At 37.9% G+C, this 22166-nt stretch overlaps 1 protein-coding gene across 3 annotated transcripts in view; it reads right to left on the bottom strand.

Moving 5' to 3' along the window:
- The window catches only part of prdm11 (PR domain containing 11), a 175969-nt gene that overhangs the window by 95220 nt on the left and 58583 nt on the right, over positions 1-22166 (bottom strand). For all 3 annotated transcript variants that reach the window (XM_087996777.1, XM_043706243.2, XM_043706242.2), the window contains exons 5-6: positions 13553-13620; positions 11825-12012 (exon numbers count right to left, since the gene is read on the bottom strand). In XM_087996777.1, coding sequence (XP_087852903.1) covers positions 11825-12012; positions 13553-13620 — 256 coding nt within the window. The remainder of the gene's footprint in view (positions 1-11824; positions 12013-13552; positions 13621-22166) is intronic.

The raw sequence follows: 22166 nt of genomic DNA, 5'->3' as shown, positions 1-22166 counted from the left end.
CGAGCAAACCTACATCCAGAACCTCAACCTGAGCTACAAAACTTCTCAAAACTCATTCAGTAATTTGGGAAGGGACTATTACCAGTACACAATCCTTTATCCAAAGTCCTTGGGGCCAGTTGCTTTTTGGCATTCCGAATTTTTCAGATTTCCAAATAAATGACATTTTCACAGTGAAATTTTTAAAAATTACTTAACAGCAGATACATGTGAGAATAGTATGAGCGCTGAGACACAATTGATGCCTGCCAGTGCTGGGCCATGCTGCCACGTCACAGCTGAGTGACGTGCTTTGAGTGGGTGCGGAGTTGGGTCACCTGTTCGCAAGTCAAAATGAAGGTCCACACTCTACGAAAAACATTTCGGATTTCAAAATTTCAGATAAAGAATTGTGTACCTGTATTAGTTCCACTTTTTCTGAGTTTGAATCCCTTGAATGCAGGGAGAAGATCATTAGTTAAGGCTGAGGTTTCAGAGAAAATTCAGTAAGCCTTAAGGCATCATACAAGTCAATCAGACTTACATATTAATACAGTAAATACAGTATATGACAAAAGAGAAGGGAACAAAGAGTGGAGACTCCAGGTAAGGTCATAGGTAGTGTTGGAAAAATAATGATTATACAAAACAAGAACTAAACTGTTAGGATACATTCCTGGGAGGTTAACTGGCACTGTTTACACACTTACAAAATATGAACACATCATGAAAAGGGATGGGACACCATTCACTTTGCATTCCTAAACTGGATAATTATGAAAACCAGATTATGGCTGTTGGAAGTACTGACTGAATATGGACAAAGTCAGACACAGAACAAAACTACTTGCACTGGAGGACTACAATAGAAATTGGCACCAAAGTATTAAAGCCAGTAGATGGAGGATTTCCACCACTATAGGGACAACATTAAAAGTTACTGGCAAATAAAAACATTGGCTGAATGTGCATGATGAGGGACAGAGTTGGTTTCTTGGATTGGCAAAATGGGGTAAAAATGTGGAAAGCTAGAGAATATACAAGATGAATTCTGAAAGTAGACCCAAAAGTGTAGGTGGCCCTAAGGAAAGATTGTGAACTTGGGCAAGGAATTCTGATCATGAGAGAGGGAAGTCTTATAACATTAGTCCAGAACAGGACAGAAAAGTGAGTACAGTTTGTAATTTAACAAGAATAAGGACACTGGAATAGGTTGGGAATACAAGAGAATTTGAAGCCCTTATGATTGAAACATTTTAGTAGCCCCCAAACAAACTAGAAGATAAGTTGATAAAAAGATGCCAAACAAAACAAGATGGTGATCTGGAAAGAATTGGGTGCATACATTAAAGGTGTCAATACGGTACAGCCAATCTTATCATACAGATGGATTTGTCAAAAAAGTGCTTCCTAAAGGGATATAGAAGGCTAAAACCAGAATAATGGTTCTGGATTTCAAAGACAAACTTGGATCATCAAGAACACACAGCTGGTTACCATAGTGCAGAAAAAAGTGATCTTGAGGATCATCTTAGCTCCTTAAGTAATATTCTAATGTCAAAAGATAGTAATGCCAGAAGTGCCAAGTCGATGAACCATCTCAGCTTCTTCCAGGAGGTCCCCAGCATCATAGATGCCAGTTTTCAGCCAATTCAATTCACTCCATGTATTATCAACAGTTGAAGGCATTGTATACTGTGAAGGCTTTAGAATTGTGCTCCAGAACGTTCCATGCCCCTCACCAAGCTCTTCAATACAGTTACAATATTGACCATCTACTCGACAATGCGGAAAATTGCCCAGGTATGCCCTGTCTGCAAAAAGCCGGATGAATCTAACCTGACCAACTACCGCTCCATCAGTCTACTCTCAATCATAGTGACAGAATCTGCTCAGCGGTAACCTGCTCCAGTTTGGGTTCCACCAGGGCCACTCAGGTCCTGACCTCATTATAGTCTTGGTTCAAACACAGACAAAACTGCTGAATTCCAGAGATGAGGGGAGAATGACTGTCCTTGACTGAGTGCAGCTTCAAGGACCTTAGAAAAATTGGAATCAATAGGAATCAGGGTGCAAACTTTCCACTTGTCGGAGTCTTATCTGGCAATTAGAAGATGGTTATGGGTGTCGGAGGTCAATCATCTCAGCTCCAGGACATCTCTGCAGGAATACTTCAGGGTAGTGACCTAGGCCCAATCATCTTCAGCTGCTTCATCAATGACCTACCTCCATCATAATGTCAGACGATTGCATAAGGTTCAGTACCATTCATGACTACTCAAATATTGAAGCAGTCCATGTTCAACTCTAACAAGATCTGGACAATATCCGGGTTTGGGCTGAGAACTAGCAAGCAGCATTCTGAAAATGACCATCTCCAATAACAGGCAATCTAACTGCCATCCCATGGCATTCAATGATGTTCCCATCACTGAATTTCCAGCTACCAACATCCTTGGGGTTACCAATGACCAGAAACTCAACTGAACTCACTATATCAATGCAGGGCTACAACAGCTGGTCCAAGACAAGGAATACTGCGGCAAGTAACTTACCTACTGACTCTTCAAAACCTGTCCACTATCTAGAAGGCAAAAGTCAGGAGTGTGATGCAATACTCACCACTTGCCTGGATGCAACTCCAACAATACTCAAGAAGTTTGACACCATCCAGAACAGAGGAGCCCGTTTGATTGGTACCACATCCACAGCATGCACTCCTTCTACCACCAATACTTAGTACCTGCAGTGTGTACTATCTATAAGATGCATCGCAGAAATCCATGACCACTTCCAACAAGAACAAGGGCAGCAGATACTTAGTTCCCAAGCCACTCACTATCCTGACTTGCTTTCCTTCATTGTTGCTGGGTCAAAATCCTGGAATTCCCTCTCTAAGGGCATTGTGGGTCGACCTACAGCACATGGACTTCAGCAGTTCAAGAACGCAGTTCACCACCACCTTCTCAAGGACAACTAGGATTGACATTAAATGTCAGCCATGCAGTGATGCCCATGTCTCATGTGTGAATAAAAGACACGTTAGTTAATCCAAATTAAAGTTGCATTTTTGCAAGATGAAAAGTTTCAAATGAAAGCAGGTGTAATAGCAGGGAAGTAATGGAAATTAAACAAATATCACAGGTTGAATTACATTGCAAGAATATGGCATTTCCCAGTAATGTCCATCTTGCTGGAAATAGGTTCTATTCAGCTTAAAGCAGACACTCCACAAAGAAAAAGTGACTGGCACCATTGTGATGCATGGTGATGATTTTCCATTGGGAGGTTCGATAGAATTCGAGTGATGTGTGATAGGTAAATGAAAGGTAATTGAAGACTGAAAGTCAGGTTTCAGTTACTTTAAATATATAGGTTAGACATTATGCAAAATACGTCAGTAATAACTTTGGGTCAACAGTCTTACTTGGAAAGTATCAACTGCATCTGAATAAATTGGGCCAGATCCTCACAAAAACATGATCTTGCATCCAGTGAAGAAACAGATCAGCTAAGAAATTTGAGTGGACAATTAAACCAGTTCTGCACTAAGGCTAGACCAGATATCATGGCTGAACTGAGTATTAGTTAAAAAACATGCTACTGCCTTGGAACTTGAGAGAAAACTAAACATTAAAGAAATTACATTCATAAAAATGCACACCAAGTTTTAAACCTTGAGTGATAGAAGCTATTTCTTTTTGACAACATCTCGTGCCTATCTTCATGTTTTTGCTGGAAAGAATAATAAACTCTGTCACAAAAGCAAAATGCTATGGAAGCTAAAAATCTGAAGTAAAAACTGGAGAAATTCCGCAGGTCTAGCGGCATCACTGGAACAAGAAATCGTAACATTTCATATCCAATACTGTCTCTTCTTCAGAACAGAATAAATATTATTTGTTAGCCTAGGAAGCAAAGATGATAAAAGAAGGCCATTAAAAGTTGTTGAAATGATGGTACTAGTAGAACCTACAAATATATGGACACAGGATGTATTCATCCAACAGTCTAAAGAAAATCCAATCAAAGAGGCAATCTAAGAAAAGTTTGCACATAGAATGTTATGTGGATAAGCATTCTGTGGGACAATGCACATCCAACAAAGCATGATACTGAGAAAAGGCTGAGGACTGATCTTGCTGGCATAAAGGAAACATTCAAAAGAAAGAGATTTCCAAAGTAAAATGAGTTTGCACAAGTTACCATTTGTTTTTTTTTAAAAAGTGCTTTCACCAATAAATTATCAGAGCTCCTCAAAAAGAGCTCTGTTGAGAACAAAAAAAAACAAATTGCTTTCTTTGTGTTTAAATATATTATTTGAGAAAAGAAAGAAGAGAGAATATGCAAGGTTGATTGCATTATCTTGAATATGATAAAACTAATTTTGTTACTGATCTGTTGTGTTATAACGTGTGAAAAAAACATTTGTTCATTTTTTAAATTTGTTTTCGTTCAAAGGTTATTTGTATCTCTTTAAATGGGGTTAATTGTTTAATTAATTGACTGCGTAGATATAAAATAAAAATTTGAGGGTTCTTGTGGTACAGTGGTAGTGTCCATACCTTTAAATCAGAAGACTCATGTTCAAGTCCCACCTGCCCCAGCAGTGTCTAATAACATATCAGAACAAGTTGATTGGAGGAATAAGTAGGACTGGAGTGTGAAAGGAGGGAGTGAGACTGAGTAGTTAATGAACTGTAGCTACAATAAAAAAGGTGTCTTGGTTTTTGTCTCACCATTTAGCTTGGATCTGACTCAACAATGAATGTACAATCTATATTACTGACTTGGACAAAGAGATATCTATCTTATAAAAAGTTGGATGGGAATGTAAGTTGTGAGGCAGACACAAAGACATCCCACAGTAATGGAACCATTAAGTGACACATTAGCATATTTCAGGGAAGTAGGAGGTTATTCACTCTGTTAAAATATCAAAGTAGATGAATTTTAAAGATACTAAATGCCTACATTTTGAAGTTCGGAGCAAGTAATTGGGCTTACCATACTGGGAACACAGAAATTCAGCACACAGGTACAGAAAAGCAATTAGAAAGGCAATGACACATTGCAGTTTATTGCGAAGAGGTTTAAATGCAACCTCCAAGAAGCCTTGCTACAATGGTAGATTTTGGGGAGGCCAAATTTGGAGCATTCTGTACGATTTGACCTCCATAACCTGCATTAGAGGCTGTACAGCAAAAGATCACTAAACTGATTCCTGGGATGAGGGGGTTAGGCTACAATCAGAGGCTAAATAAACTGGATCGACATTCTCCAGAACTTAGAATTGATTCTGAAAGGGCTTGACAAGGTTGACAATGTTTCATCAACTTTTTTTCTGCTGTGATTCTATGTTAAAGAATGGCCCCAGAATGCAAATTGGGGAGGGAGTGCAGGTTAGGATTGAAAGGGAATGGATACAAGCACACAAAACAAAAATGAACTACCATTTTGCAAGCTCTGCTGGAATCAATTGTGCTTCACAGCTCATTGGATTGGGTCAAATCCACTGGCAAAAAATTGCATACCTTTAGAAAGGGGCCATGCAGTTGTCCCCGGGAATTGTCAAATCTAAGTCTACATTTCACAGCCATCATTGCTGCCTTGGAGCTTGTGGCTGCCATGCACACCTGTTTTTTTTTAATTACACAGTTTCAAAAGTCATGAACCAATTATGTTTTATTTCTGTTATTATCAGAATTTATCATGACAAATGGTTAGGTTTGTGAATTCCCTCACAAGAAAACTGAGATTTTTAGGTAATTGTCACTGCACTCTTATTCAAACTTCAAACAATGCTGGTGGAATATTTCACTGCAGCTTCAAGGAACAACAAAGTTTATTTTAGTGATAGCAAAATTTGATAGGCCTACAATATCTTCTCATCTCAAAAAACTACATCATCGTCTCAAACGCACTCCACAACATCACTTGTTCAAATTTTCGTTAGTTAACTTTCTAAGGCTTTCTTGAAGGTGCTTTAACACGTCATAAATGTTGGTACTTTTGAGATCAGTGTGTTTTATAAAGTCACGAAAGTCTATCATCACGTTTTTATACATTTCCATTGTGTATTGTGGTATTATTTTAAAATCATAAAATTGACAGTACGTGCAAACTATAAAAGAGAATATATTTATAATAGAAAACTGAAAAGGGTGAACCATTTTGATGATATACATGAGACAAGCATGATAACTGGAAATGATTAACAAATTCAGTCCATACAATAGCACGCTGCACTGTTATAGAGTCATAGAGATGTACAGCATGGAAACAGACCCTTCGGTCCAACCCGTCCATGTCGACCAGATATCCCAACCCAATCTAGTCCCACCTGCTAACACCCGACCCATATCCCTCCAAACCCTTCCTATTCATATACCATCCAAATGTCTTTAAAATGTTGCAATTGTACCAGCCTCCACCACATCCTCTGGCAGCTCATTCCATACACGCACCACCCTTTGAGTGAAGAAGTTGCCCCTTAGGTCTGTTTTATATCTTTCCCCTCTCACCCTAAACCTATGCCCAATAGTTCTGGACTCCCCGATTCCAGGGAAAAGACTTTGTCTATTTATCCTATCCATGCCCCTCATAATTTTGTAAACCTCTATAAGGTCACAAAAACTTACTGCAACCATAGGCATCTAAATTAAAATAAATGATAAAGCCATGATTATGAAAATGATTCACAAATGTTTCAAGTCACTGAACGCTTTTCAGAAAAACTATGTTTATATTTATTTTCACACTAATAAAAGTACTGATTATTTTGCAAGAGATCCTGTAAAGAGGATCTAATTTCACCACAATAGAATTTCCTTCAATCTACAACTCCTGAAAATAGATTGAAAATTCAATTTACAGAATCCACACTGTAGGAATCTAATAAATAAGTAAAAAATAAAAAAACATTAAACACAATATTGTCTCTGTACTTCAAATCAGCATCTTATTTCTTTTGCATTGCCTAAATTACAGGTACAATTGATGTAATATTTTGTTACATATACAAATGAATCAACTTAAGTAAAAAGCTGCAACACACAAAACAACTGCAATACACACACACACATACAGGCTGAATCCATTTTTATTGTATAGTATTTGATTTAATTTGCAGTTTTCAAATATACATGTTCCTCTACTGTTAATCATTTCCAGCATTCAAGTGAGATTAAATAGATACAGAGGTTTGAGAATATTTCTTAGTGCATAGTATTGTTGAGAAAGGTATTCATTGTTTCTCTCACAACTGAAATGAATTGAATACTACAGAGATACTGCATTAGAATGGTAGGCACAAATTAAACATTCCACAGCAAATCAAGTATTGCCATTTCATATCTATGTAACCTCTTAAAGACTTGGTAAGTGTTAGTTGCCATCAACTTCTCAATCATTGAAAATTAATTATTTTTATAAATATGATGTCACTCCTTAAGTATAATTTTAGGAATGATAGCTTTGGACAGTTCAGACCATTAAATCACAAATACTTGCAACTTTACAGCAAGGCTGAAGATAAATTCATATATATTATGACCAAGTCAATGTTTTTAATGTTTTTAAAGTAAATACATAAACACATTCAATATATTTAAAACATCTCAAATCCCTTAATCCTAATGTTTTCATATAAAAACAAACATTTTATTCATAGACTCTCATCAAAGACAATTAATCCATATAGGACATCTTGGAGATGTTATTTGAACTGTGAATTTACAGACTCTAACTCACCATGATTATGATAGGTTGTGGGAGCTGGTAAGCATCAATATTGCTAGTCCTTAGGCTTACGTCAACAAACAGCTATTGAAACTGCAGGCACCTTTTCTTTGAACAAATATTTTATTCCCCGTTTATGATATTTCAGTTTTTATCATAATCCCACACTTATGTTTTAATCCTTATTTTACTGTCTATAAATTATTAAAAAGGGAAGGATACTTGCTACTTTCTGCCTAGGAGAATTCTTCCACATGTGGCTGCTTAGCAAGCCTGATTAAATAATTATTTCTGGACAGCACAGATCTGCTATTGTTGGCATCAGACGCAAATTAACATTGGGAAAAATGAAATCAGCCCCACAGAATTTGCAAGATCTTGTGTACAGCTTCCTTCACAGTCAGAGGGGGCTGCCAAGATCATCAAGATGACAAAATCTGGGCAGAAGTGAAGTGATTACCCTGACACCATGATTAATGTTATATGCTGCATTATTGCCCTACTATGAACATGAATGTGTGTTTAACTTTTCATCTGTAGTTACTTTGATGGATGTGACTAGTGCCACGTAAATCATATACAGATAAGAGTTCATGTTCAAAATACTAAATTGCGAGGTTCAGTCACAGTTCATCTTTATAGATAGTGAATATTTCACTGAGAAATTTAGAAGACTTATTTAATTCCTGAATTATTCACTGACCCACTTCTACAGACATTCCAAATCTGTATTAATTATACAATTAGCAACTACTGAGGAAATCCAAATTATTTAAAGACTCTTCTTCACTATGCCCTTATCAGGAGTAGAAATAAAGTCCGCTTAAAGATCTGAGGCATCAATTTCCCTTCAGCTTTTCTACTTGGAAGTCCCTCTTTAACTACGAATGATATGTGATTCAGGAGCCAGACAGAGTCCTATTCTATACTGCTACCAATGCCAAGATTCTGATTTCTATTTAGACCTGCAATCTGAAACAGAGATTCTGGTTATCAAAGATCCAACATTAGGATGCCCAAAATGTTATATATTATTAATTTCATTCATAAAGACTAGTATGGAAATATCACTCTGGTAGAGTGAGTAAATTTAATGGAATATTTTTCAAATGGAGTTGAAGGAGAACTCCACTTTGCATGTGATGTACACCCTATCACTGACAAGTGGCTGATATCAGATCATAAAACTTAGGCACAAAAGCAAGGTATTCCGCCCATTGAGTTTGTTCCATCATTTAATGAGATCATGGCTAATCCTCATCTAAATTCCTACCTTTTTCCCATATGCCTTGATTCTCGTACTGATTAAAAATCTATCTCAGCCTTGAATATAGTTAACAACCCATCCTTGACACTCACCTGTGCTAAAAGAATTTCACAGACTCTTAACCCTTGAAGAAAATAAATTCCCGCTCATCTCGATCTTAAATGGGTAAACCTTTATTCTGAGATTATGCCCTCAAACCTGAGTCTCTCTCTCTCTCTCTCAATGGGAAATAATCTTTCCACATCTACCCCGTCAATCCCCTAAGAGTTTTGTATGTTTCAATAAGGTTGCCTCTCATTCTTCTCGACTTCAATGAGTACAGCCAAACCTACTTACCCTTTCTTCAGAAGACAGTCCCTCCATACCGGATATCACCCTACTGCACATTGTCTGGACTGCCTCCAATGCCAATATATCATTCCTTATTTAATGATATAACTTTCTACAGTCTTTCTTTGTTTAAATAATATTCAGCTTTTCTATTGTTTCTGTTAAAATGCATAACCTCAATTTTCTACATCATATTCCATCTGCCAAGTTTTTTCCAACTTGCTTAATCTGTTTATCTCTGCAGACAGAGTCACCGCCACCACTTGCTTTCTCACCTATTTTTTGGCCTCTGCAAAGTTGGCTATTATACATTCACTTTCCGCATCCAAATCATTTATAAAAGGTCACCATCATACCAGACTATGGGGCTGCTCTCTCATTAGAGAGAGACAGCTGGTGGTAGTTTAATCTGAGGGTCAGCACACCTCAGGGAAGGGAGATAGATAGATGGGGAGTCATCATTGTAACCTCAGCTGGTGTGGGAATTGACCCCAGGCTGTTGGCATCACTCTGCACCACAAATCAGCCATCCAATATATATTGTAAAAGATAAAGTGAAAAATGATGAAAAACAATCCTATTATCTAGTTCGCATCACTGCATTCTATAATCTTTAATAAAAGAAACTAATGATTAAAATAAACTAGTCAGCAATTGTACTTTATCATAATATTTCTGAATAATAAGGTTTCAGAGATTTATTCCAATTCTATATGTAATAAGTAATAAAGGGATATTTATTAAACTTCATTGTTACATAGAATACTAATTCTTGTTATTTTATATTAATTTTGAAGTTCTGAGATTAAAATACTCCTTGAAATTGATAATAATCATCCAAATAAATGAATTATACATGATTTGTATTTTGTCCTCACTGCGGAACAGATTAGATTTTTTTAGATTACTTAGTGTGGAAACAGGACCTTCAGCCTAACAGGTCCACACTGACCCGCCGAAGCGCAACCCATCCAAACCCATTCCCCTACATTTACCCCTTTACCTAACACTACGGGCAATTTAGCCTGGCCAATTCACCCAACCTGCACATTTTTGGATTGTGGGAGGAAACCGGAGCACCCGGAGGAAATCCATGCAGACACAGGGAGAATGTGCAAACTCCACACAGACAGTCGTCTGAGGCGAGAATTGAACCCAGGTCTCTGGCGCTGTGAGGTAGCAGTGCTAACCACTGTGCCACCGTGCCGCCCACAAACGAAGATGTAACCTCTTCATTTGAATTTCTGAAACTGGAAATCTTGTTACATGCACAATCTCAAGGTCAACAGCCCTTTACATGATCGTGTCATACATCAAATGCTCAAATCATGTGCAACTGATTAATATTTGCACCAATATTACAGGTAAAAAGTAACTTCAAAGGTTTTAATGCAACTTTCTACTTTGGCATACTTCTTCCACACTTTAATTTGCCTGCCACCTCTGCAAAGACTATGAAGCAGCTTTCTGCTAAGTCAAAACTAACAGTGTAAAATCACGAGGCTGTGTCAGAGTTACAATAAAAATTTGTAAAGTTCAGTAACTGTATGATACAAAGCAAGATATATGAGGGTATGTCATTTTCTAAGGTAAATGCCCTCTACTTGGCAATGCTATAAGACTTGTTTGTTGTCTGGACTTGAATTACAAGTCTTGCAACATTCATCAATGTTCGATAAACCAGAATCTATTTTATTTGGTGTCATAAGTGCACTTGTTACAGCAGTTTTAACTGCCTTCAATAATTGAGTAGCACTGTGATATTTTCGCCTTCAGTCATAGCAGATGCCTTCAATTAAAAAAATGTGCCTTTCTTGACTCAACACCACACATGTTGTAAAATAGCCATGGCAATGCTTATTAAAAAAACAAAAGTAAACATTAGCAGTAACTAAGCCCAGTATCCCTAATTTTTTTTTTAATGGCACACATCTGCTTAAAAATGTAGTCGTTTCTGAACAATTAATACACACGATCTATCTATTCCTGGAGCAACCTTACTGCATACCATCATACATGAATCAGGCATCATAACATGAGAAAATAATCTCATTTAGGACTGAACCCATAGCCTGTATTAAGGTTTTACAAAAAAGCACCCATAGGACTTTGAAAAAATCACCACTTCCTAAGGATGAGTTCCAGTCTTATAATTTTATAATCACGTAACTGATATCCTATAAATAAAAGTCTCAGATATTTTACTGAATACCCACAGAATCCAACAGTGAAGTCTATGGTTATTAAATCACATTGAACTTTACTTTGCTGCAAGAACTAATATCACAATGGTTCTGGGTTAGGTCACTTCCAACGTATAAACCAAGATTCACAGCAAAACATTTTTAAACCAATTTTGATTTATGATTCCTATTAATCCTATCCATCAAAGCTAGAATTATTTGCAAAACAAATAGCATATTTCAGCAGTACTAATCCACCAAATCGGTGATCCATACTATTAATTACAAACAATCATGCTTATTTTAAATTGCACAAAGCACTTACCAGTAAGGAGATTCCTGTCTACAGTGTCTTGTGTAGTTGCATGGAGGCGTTTCATATAATCATCACTGTACCAAATTCGTAGCCTCTCTCCAGGATGAATATCCCTACATACTCTAAAATAAATCTTCTCATTATGCTGGAACGCCATAAGGTTCTGTTCATTTTCTTCTCTTGATATAACTACATACCTTCAACAAATCAATAAATTAAAAATGGGCAGTCAGTACATATAGTGTATACACTCTCATTATAAATATGATTATGTCAGAGTTTTGAACTCTTGACAAAGTGGGTGGACTTTCTTTTGACAGTGAGATTTCCTCAATTCAACCTGAATGAGGAGGGTACTTCGTAGGGAAACAAAATACACATTTACTCGTGAATGAATTGAACAGTAGCATTAGATATAATTATGGAATTATGTGGACTTATACCAAAAAAATCATTAATAATAAACTGCTAACTTGAACAACAATTAATATTGTTTAAAACAATCTAAAACTTTATTATTTTAAAAGGAGATTAAGTCCCTTCCATTCTCAATCTTATTTCACAATATACACTATCTGAGCATTTGTTTTGCGATGATTTAAGATAGCAGCAGCTCAGTTATGATCAATTCTAGCCCTATAGTGCTGAACATATCACCTCACTATAAATCATATCTGCCCAAATTTCCGAAAAGAAGATAAAAACATACCAAGTATTTCTTTTCAGCAAATGATTTAGAAAAGTAATTTGCATAGTTAGGTTATAGGTCAAAATTCGCACCTCTTCCCCACCTGTTTTAAATACAAAGTCTACGAGATTGTTAGATTTTAAGACTATCTTTAATTGAGGGCAAAGTGGGGAATGAAAGGGTCATGCGACTTGAGCATTGAGTGTGTGAGATATTCACAACAGCAGACAATCCTGACTGTTGGGAGGCTGGTAGTTTCCAGGTCTCAAAGAGAATTATCAGGAATGTAATCAGTTATATATAACTTAAATTGTCCTTTTTAATTTTAGGACAAGATGGAGTTGGGAGTTTACAGAATTCACATTTCTAACTGGATATAGGGCCTGTAAGATTCAATTTGTCACAGGGATCGGCTTTGAATGGGAAAAATTGAGAAGTTATAATAAAATTAGCTTGCAAGTTTCATAAGATATACTTGATACTCACAGACATATATCCAGTCTGAAAGAGTCTGAGAAAGAAAAAGTGCAGACAACCACTCACTCTTATTCACCACACAAAATGCAGGTAGGCAACTCATGCTCGGAATCAGGAGTCCAAGCTTATGAGAATTTAAACCAGTATGAAAGATTCTCTTAGCTTTAATTAAAGGGAGGAATCCCCAGGATAACCATTACCAGAAATGTCAGTTCAGAAATAAGAAGTTATCTGGCTGGAAATGAAGAAAGGAGTGGGAGTGGAGAACAGGTTTGGACTGTGCCATGGAGAGCAAAATGATGAATTAACCTATAACTGTAGAGTGCAATTTTTGTTAATTTTGAAAGTCAACCTTTCTGTATGTTATAGTGTAATTTGGTTCCTGAATAGCATTTAGATAATGTTGTTTTTGATTTGGTTATTAAAATAATGCCTTAAAACTAGCACTACTAAGTGTAACCCTTCCAATCATTCACTGGAAATTTAAATATCTTTTTAAAAGTTAATCAGTCTCAAAGGGGATTGTAACAATATACTTAATCTCAAAGTTTTGATTGGAGTTTGTGACTTACCTCATCCAATTGGCTTTGGTCTCATCTGTGCCATCAATAGACTTGTATGTGTTATTCTTGCCAAGAATCTGAATTAACAGAGAAATGACATTGAGAAAAGAAAAAGATGATTTGATCAATACACAGATGTGGCTTTAGCTCTTAAAATGAAAAGCCTGCATAGAACTAATTTTCAAGAGCTTTAAAAAAAATTCCCTTGTTGTTTTAGACTATTTTAAAATATTCTATGGCAATAAAACTGCAAAAAGTACAGACATCAAGATGTCAATTCTTTCCAGTTAAACAAATTAAAGATACCAGGAAAAAATATGAATGACATCAAACAGTTAAGATACAAATATTTTCATCAATTATCAAGTTCGCCTTTAGATGAACTGAAAGAATGAGAAATGATATGTCGATGACTTGTCCCGCCAGTCTTATTCCATGTTTTATTTAGATCACCTGTAACTTAACTTCATCTAGTCATCTTGATACCATAATCCTTAACAACATCGCATTGCAAAAAAATCGATCAATCTTAGTTTTTATTTTCAACTGATCTCCTGAGTTTCACTATTTTTGGTAGAGGTGTGTTCTAGATTTGGAACTCATCTCTAAACTGAGACACCTGGGTCTCAACTCCCCTCTTCTGTAACTGGATTATCGACATCCTGACCTATCGACCATAATCAGTAAGAATAGGCAACAACATGTTCTCCAACATAATCCTCAACACTGGTGCCCTGCATGGCTGCATACTCTGAAAACCTACTATACTCCTTATACATACACAACTGTGTGGTCAAATTCTGCCTAACTCACGTACAAGTTTGCTGACAACATAACTGTTTTAGGTCGGATCTTAACGACAAGACAGAGTACAGGAAAGAGACTCAATGCTTAGCGACATAGCGTAAAGATAACAATCTCTCCATCGACGTCAGCAAAATGAAGGAGCTGGTCATTATTTTCAGGAAGTATAGTGGAGAGCATACCCCTGTCTGTATCAATGATGCTGAGGTGGAGATGGCCAAGGGCATCATGTTCCTGGGAGTGATGATCACCAATAATCTGTTCTGGTTCACCTATGTCGATGCAACACTCAAGAAAGCACAGAAATGTCTCTTCTTCCTCAGGACGCTAAGGGAATTCGGTACATCCACAGGAACTCTTACCAATTTTTATAGACACACAAGAGAAAGCATCCTACCTGGATGCATCACAGCATGGTATGGCAACTGCTCTTCTCAAGACCACAAGAAACTACAAAGAGTTGTGAACACAGCCCAAACCATCACTCAAACCAACCTTCCAATTATTGACTCCATCTATATTTCCCGCTGCCTTCGGAAATCAATCCACACAATCAAAGCTCCCCTCCCACCCCAGTTATACTCTCTTCCAATCTCTTCCGTTGAGAAGTTTAAATACACGTATGAACAGATTCAAGAACAGCTTCTTCACTGTTGTTATCAGACTTTTGAACAGGCCTCTCAAATGTTAATTCTGATCTCTCTCTCTGCACGTTCTCGGCAGCTGTAAAATTGTATCCGGCACTCTATTCTCCTAACCTGATGCACTTCGGTTAATGCAATCAGCCTGTATCGCATTACACGTGACAAAAATCAATCAGTTTCCCTAATCCTGTGTGTGGAGAAGTACTTTCTGACATCATGAGCTCTTTTGTTACAAAGGTCAATACCAATTCTTGAATTGTTTCTCTCCCTTGCTTTGGCCCAAACTCAAAATTCTTATGTTTCCCTCACCATAACCCTAAATTCATATATTTGTCTATATTTGTCCTTTCCGATATCCCTTAATGCCTTTGCATAGTTCATCTTGTTGATAAGACCTACCACTTGCTCACTACAACCCATTAACACTAAACTGGTAACCAACTAGTGACTGGTTGTTGGAGGGAATCCTGAAGGACAGGATATACATGTATTTGGAAAGGCAAGGGCTGACTACGGATAAGCAACTTGGCTTTGTGCGTGGGAAATCATGTCTCACAAACTTGATTGAGTTTTTTGAGGAAGTAACAAAGAGGATTGATGAGGGCAGAGTGGTAAATGTGATCTATATGGACTTCAGTAAGGCGTTCGACAAGGTTCCCCATGGGAGACTGGTTAGCAAGATCGCACGGAATACAGGGAAAACTAGCCATTTGGATAGTGGTGGTGGTGGAGGGTTGATTTTCAGACTGGAGGCCTGTGACCATGTAGGTTTTGTTAATCCAATCAAAACTTGTAGGTAGAGCTAGGTGACATATTTGCATCACTATCAGAGGAGATATCTGGAGCATTATGAGGTGGTGAAGAAAGCCATCCTAAGTGCATATGAGCTTGTGCCAGAAGCCGACAGATAACGTTTCAGGAATCTAAGGAGGGACCCTAGTCAAACCTACATCGAGTCTGAAAGGATCAAAGAAAGTAACTTTGATAGGTGGATAAGGGCATTAAAAATAGAGCAAACCTATGATGCTCTTAGAGAGATGATTACTTTGGAGGAGTTCAAAAATTCACTTCCTGAGGTAGTGAGAACTCACATAAAAGGGCAGAAAGCTAATCTTGCCATTTTAACAGCTGAAATGGCTGATGATTGAGTTGATCCATAAAGCAAAGTTTGGCTTTCAACATCAACTTCAATCCATGAGGGATAGAAATTGGGGAAAAGAGAAATCCTAATGTAGAAAGGCAAAGGTAGATCTCGGTGAAGATCATAAGGATAACTTACCAAAGGATAAAAAGGAAACCCTTGAAGGGGAAAGAGAAGTTAAAAAAGCTCAGGTGTTTTCACTGCAATAAAGTAAGCCACATGAAATCAGTGTGGGTAGGTTAGGAAAAACACTGAGAAACCAGATGTAGGAAAACAGGATAAGCCAATGAGTTTTGTTGGAGTGTTAACAGAAAGCACAATGAAGGTTAAAAAACTGCACCAGGATATACAACCTGGTCGGAGGTTGGTTAAGGAGGAAATGTCAGGTCTTTTTAAACCAGATACCTGCGAAGGTAAAGTTTACTCGCACGGGCCAGCAGCAGCAGGTAAAAAGGTAACAATATTGAGAGTTACAGGATCCCCTCAATATTTGATGTTGAAAGATGAGGAGATATGTACCTCTGAAGGATTATTGCCGGAACAAGTGCATATAACAGGAATTCACGGTAGGACATGCAGCGCTCAATTATGTAGAGTGAGGTTAGAGTGTCCAGTGAAGTGTAGAGAAGTCGTGGTAGGAGTACTGGACACACTCTCAGCTCCAGGAATATGTTTTGTCCTCACGAACGATATAGCTGGTTCACAGGCAGGAGTGTTGCCTACTGTGGCTGAAAAGCCAGTGGAAACTCAGGCATTGAACTATTGCAGAACACATATCCTGGGATTTTCCTGGACTGTGTGGCAATGAGGCCACAGAGTCACCAGTTGAAACAGGAAAGATCAAAAAGAGTACAGGTAAGAAAGTTGAAGCAGAATTAGCAGAAACCTTGTTTGATCAAATGGTTGAGACAAACCAGGAGCAGATAGATGACAAAGCAGACATCTTTAGTTCAGAGAAATTAACTGAATTGCAACAGAAAGATGAGAAACTAAACCAATCATATCAAAAAGCATACTCAGAAGAAGAATCTAGCTGTATCCCGGTGTGCTACTATCTTAAAAACAACGTCATAATGAGAAAGTGGAGACCATCACATATTCAGGCAGGTGAAAAATGGGCAGAAGTACATCAAGTCGTATTGCCAGTGGTTTATAGAAAGGACGTGTAGCGGGTAGCACACAAACTACCAGTTTTTTAGGGTTAAGAAAAACCCAAGCTAACATACAAAACCATTTTTACTGGCCGATGATGTAGTTAAATTTTGCCAGACATGTCATACATGTCAGGTAATTGGAAAACCACAGGTAGTAATAAAACCCGCACCTTTAATATCAACTCCTGAATTTGAGGAACCTTTTACTAGAGTCTCAATTGACTGCATAGGACCCCTACCTAAAACAAAAAGTGAGAATCAGTATTTGTTAACAATAATGGAAGTGTCAAAAAGTGCAGCGCTGCAAAAGCACAGCCGGTCAGGCAGCATTCGAGGAGCAGGAGAGTCAATGTTTCGAGGATAAGCTCTTTGAACAGCTTATGCTTGAAACATCGACTCTCCTGCTCCTCAGATGTTGCCTGACCGGCTGTGCTTTTCCAGTGCCACACTTTTTGACACTGATCTCCAGCATGTGCAGTCCTCACTTTCTCCTAGAACAATATGGATGAGTCGACTAGATTTCCAGAGATCGCTCCATTATGCAATATCACAGCTAAAAGGATTGTAGATACGTTACTCAAATTTTTCCACGAGATATGTACTACCCTCAGGGATACAATCAGATCAAGGGTCAAACTTTACATGGAAATTATTCAAGTTATGAACAGCTTAGGAGTAAAACAATTCAAATCTACTGCATACCATCCAGAATCGCAGGGAGCGTTAGAAAAGTGGCATCAGATGTTAAAGACCATGTTGAGGGCTTATAGTCAAGATGATTCAGATGATTGGGATAAAGGAATTCTGGTTGTACATTTGAATTAGATTTTGGGCATGAAGTGAGAGTACTGCTAAAATTGACGAAGGAGAAATTGGTTAGTCAGAATTCAGAGATCACATGTTTGGACTGTGTCAGATTTTGGAGATTGATTAAACAGAGCAGGGGAGTTGGCTAGACAGCAATTAAAAGTATCACAACATACAATGAAACAGGAAGCAGACAAGAAATCAAAAACTTGCAATTTTGCTATTGGAGGTAAAGTGTTAGCATTACTTCCAGTGACAGGTGAATTTTTAAAAGCAAGGCTTCGTGGACCTTATCAAGTTGAAAGGAAATTGAGTGAGGCGAGTTATTTAATAAGGATCTCAGACAGAAAGAAATCTCACAGAGTGTGTCATGTGAATATGTTCAAAAGGTATTTTGATAGGGAAGGAAAGCAAAAGGAGACTATTTTAGTGATTACAACACAGAGCAAAGAGAAAATTCTGAATTGGGCGTTCCTCAAATTAAATTGGAAAATGAGGAAGTTGTCAAAAATTGGGATAAATTGAGTTACCATTCAGGGGAAAATCAAAATGACCTGAAAGCGCTATTACTATTGCACAGAAGATATGTGGAAATAAGCTGGGAAGTACAAACCTAATTATGCATGACAGAGACACAGGAGATACTGTTTCGATTAAGCAACATCCTTATAGGCATAACCCTCCAGGTTCAAAAAGGAGATTGAATGCATGCTCCATGACGACACAGCTGAAGTGAGTTAGTGACCGGAGCTCACCCATTGTAATGGTGTCAAAACCAGATGGTACCCAACGGTTATGTGTGGACTATCGCTGAGTCAATGCAGTTATAAAGACTGATGCAGATCTGATTCATATTTGGAAGACTGTATTAAAAAGGTGGGACAAGCAACTTATACTTCTAAGTTGGACTTGCTCAAAGGGTACTGCCAGGTACCTTTGTCCATAAGAGCAAAGACAATCTTGGCTTTCATAACATTGAATGAACTATATCTGTTTAAAGTAATACAGTTTGGTATGAAAATTTCAACAGCCACATATCAGAGACTAACTAATAAGGTCATTTCTGGATTACCCAATTATGTCATATACACAGATGACTTGGTGGTTTTTTGTTGCACATGGAAGGAACATTTGCAACATTTATCTGAATTGTTTGATCGGCTAGAGGGAAAAGATATAAAAGGGACCTAAGGGGCAACTTTTTCGTGAAGAGGGTGGTGCGTGTATGGAATGAGCTGCCAGAGGAAGTGGTGGAGGCTGTTATAATTACAGCATTTAAAAGCCATCTGGATGGGTAAATGAATAGGAAGGATTTAGAAGGATATGGGACTAGATTAGGTTAGGACATTTGGTCAGCATGGACAAATTGGGCCGAAGGGTCTGTTTCCTTGCTATACATCTCTATGACTTCAGGAGGCTGGCTTGGTGATAAATCTGGCTAAAAGTGAATTTGCCAAAACCTAAGTCACCTTCCAGATCCACATTATGGGACATGGACAAATGGCCCAACGGAATGCAAAAACAAAGGTAACTGGCGAGTTTCCCATATATCGATAAATAGAGCAGTATTACGATTCCTGCAATCGAGTGGATTTTATTGGAAATACGTACCAAATTTTAGCAGTGTGGCTGCTCCACTCACTTAATTACCAAAGAAAGGCAAAAAGTTTCAATGCAGTTTTCTGTCAGAAGGCATATTATAGCCTAAAAGCTGTGTTAACCACTGTCCCTGTATTAGCCACACCTAATTACGCAAAGTCATTCAAGGTGGTTATCGATGAGAGTGATGTGGGTTTAAGTGCTGTGATCTTACAGGAAGACAATGAAATCCAGGAAATTGAACATTCATCAGCAGAAATATTTGACCATCGACGAGACATTTGAGCTTGGTGTTGGTGTTACAACATTTCAATGTTTATATTACCAGTAATGTACCTGAAACAATCATACACTGATCAGAATCCACTGGTTTGTGAAGAAATTTAAGAACAAAGATTCCAGACTGTTTAGATGGAGCTTGTTGTTACAGCCATTCAATTTGAAAATTGCGCATGTGGCAGGGTGAGAAAACATGCGTGCTGACGCATTGTCAAGACTTGGATGAGAAATGGAGGCTTTTGGTGGTACGAGTAAAACAGAGGGCAATAGAATGTAGCAGTGCATGTTTGCATATTTATAGTCAATGTAATGTATATGCGTGCTGTAGTGTACTAACAGTGTAAGGTTAAGGGGTTTTAAAATGAAGCCATCTTTGGATATTGATAGTTTTTTTTAAGTGGGGGGAGATGTATGACAATGCTGCTACTTTAACAAGGTTGTGTTGTCCTTGGTTTTTTTCGGAAGTGTTGTACAAGGCAGTGTTGACGAGATGTCTGGGTTTATCTACTTGGAGATGTTGTTAAGTTTTTTAAAAATGTCTGTACAATGAAAGGGGAGTGGCCAGATCTCCCAGCTCAGCTTTTCTCTGGTTTGATTTGGTTTTAGCAGTCTGGCTATTCAGAGCTACTGTTTCAGTTGTTAGCTGGAAATCCAAAAGAAACAACTACATGGAAGAAAGTGTTCCATGTTGAATCTCTCTGCCCATTCTGTCTCCTATAAGACCCTGTGTTTGATTTTATCTTTTTTTGCCAAGGGGCATTTATGGGGATTGCTGCAGTATTTGGAACAGCATCATTAAGTTGGGATAGTCTGTTGGGTTTCAGTAGGCAAAGTTATTCTGTATTCTGTTCTTTTTTCTTTCATTCAGTACTCTGTAAATAAATTCAGTTTTGTTTAAAACAGAGAGGTTTGATGAGCTGCATCACTACTGGAATATCCACTTTACGCATGCTCAAAACAAGTGTAAAGGTTAGGGTCATAGAATCACAGTCATACAGCACGGAAACAGACCCTTTGGTACAACTTATCCACGCAAACCAGGTTTCCCAAACTAAACTAGTCTCACTTGCCTAAGTTTGGCCCATATCTCTCCAAAACTTGCCTATTCATTAGCTAATCCAAATGTCTTTTAAATGTTGTAATTGTACCTGCACCCACCACTTCATTCCACATGAACCACTCTAAAAAAGTTTGCCACGCATGTCCTTTTTAAAATGTTCTCCTTTCATCTTAAAAATAGCAAGTCAAAACATTCTCTCTAGACCTTGGGGATGAACTTAAATAATTCACTAAGACAATGCAAAGGCATTAAAAGAACAAATGAGTTTGGAAATAACAATATGAGATGGTGAGAGTGGGCATGAGAGATATTTTGGTGCCAATGCACAAGTTTCCCATTTGCTACGTATGATCCATCACATCATTAAGACAAAGTGTTTAAAAAGAAATTGGAAAAGAGAGTCAGGTCTTCCAAACAGCATCACCAACAGAATCTACATAATATACATCACAGCAATATTCTACCAACATAATTACAGAAGTAGCTAAGGAGACAAAAACTGAGACTGTGTCAATGCACTTCTAAGATACTCGATGCCTGACTGGAAATAAAAATGCGTATGGCAACAGAATGAATTACTTGCCACAGAGTAAAGGGTCTTGAAATGTTTTGAGTGGGTCTGGCCTGGTTCATATTACAAGGTAGATATCAGGAGGATGGGAGAACACAGCAAGCCAGGTATCAGGAGGTGGATAAGTTAACGGGATGGGCGGGGGAGGGGGGGGGGGGGGTGTAACCCTTCTTCAGGGCTGGTGGTGGGTGTAAAGGGAGCTGCAGATTGTGGGGGGGTTGGGGGGGTTTGGGTGGGAAAGGGGCAGAGTGGTGAGGTAGGAATGGGTGAACACAGGTAAAGGGTACTGCTTTTCTCTTTCTTGGGTCCAAGATAAATGACCTCATACCTAACTTCATCTGCAGTTTTCGCACTCACATAGTTTATCAATATTCCTTTGCAACCTATTGCTAACAACTAGATTCTTTAATTAGTTGTGCTCCTATGATGTAATAAACTTAGATAAATGGCCCTCTATTCCATCAGCTAAGTTGTTTTCATATATGTATCAAAAGGCTAAGGCCCAAATACTGATCTCTGGAGACACTACTAATCACATTTTGCAAATTACAGCGGAAAACTATT

Source organism: Chiloscyllium plagiosum, unplaced genomic scaffold (assembly GCF_037043375.1).
Source record: "Chiloscyllium plagiosum isolate Xiang-an unplaced genomic scaffold, Cpla_swu_hap1 HiC_scaffold_18, whole genome shotgun sequence".
In the NCBI taxonomy this organism is placed as follows: domain Eukaryota; kingdom Metazoa; phylum Chordata; class Chondrichthyes; order Orectolobiformes; family Hemiscylliidae; genus Chiloscyllium; species Chiloscyllium plagiosum.
The sequence above is the reverse complement of the archived record's forward strand: the minus strand, read 5'-3'. Positions and strand labels throughout refer to the sequence as shown.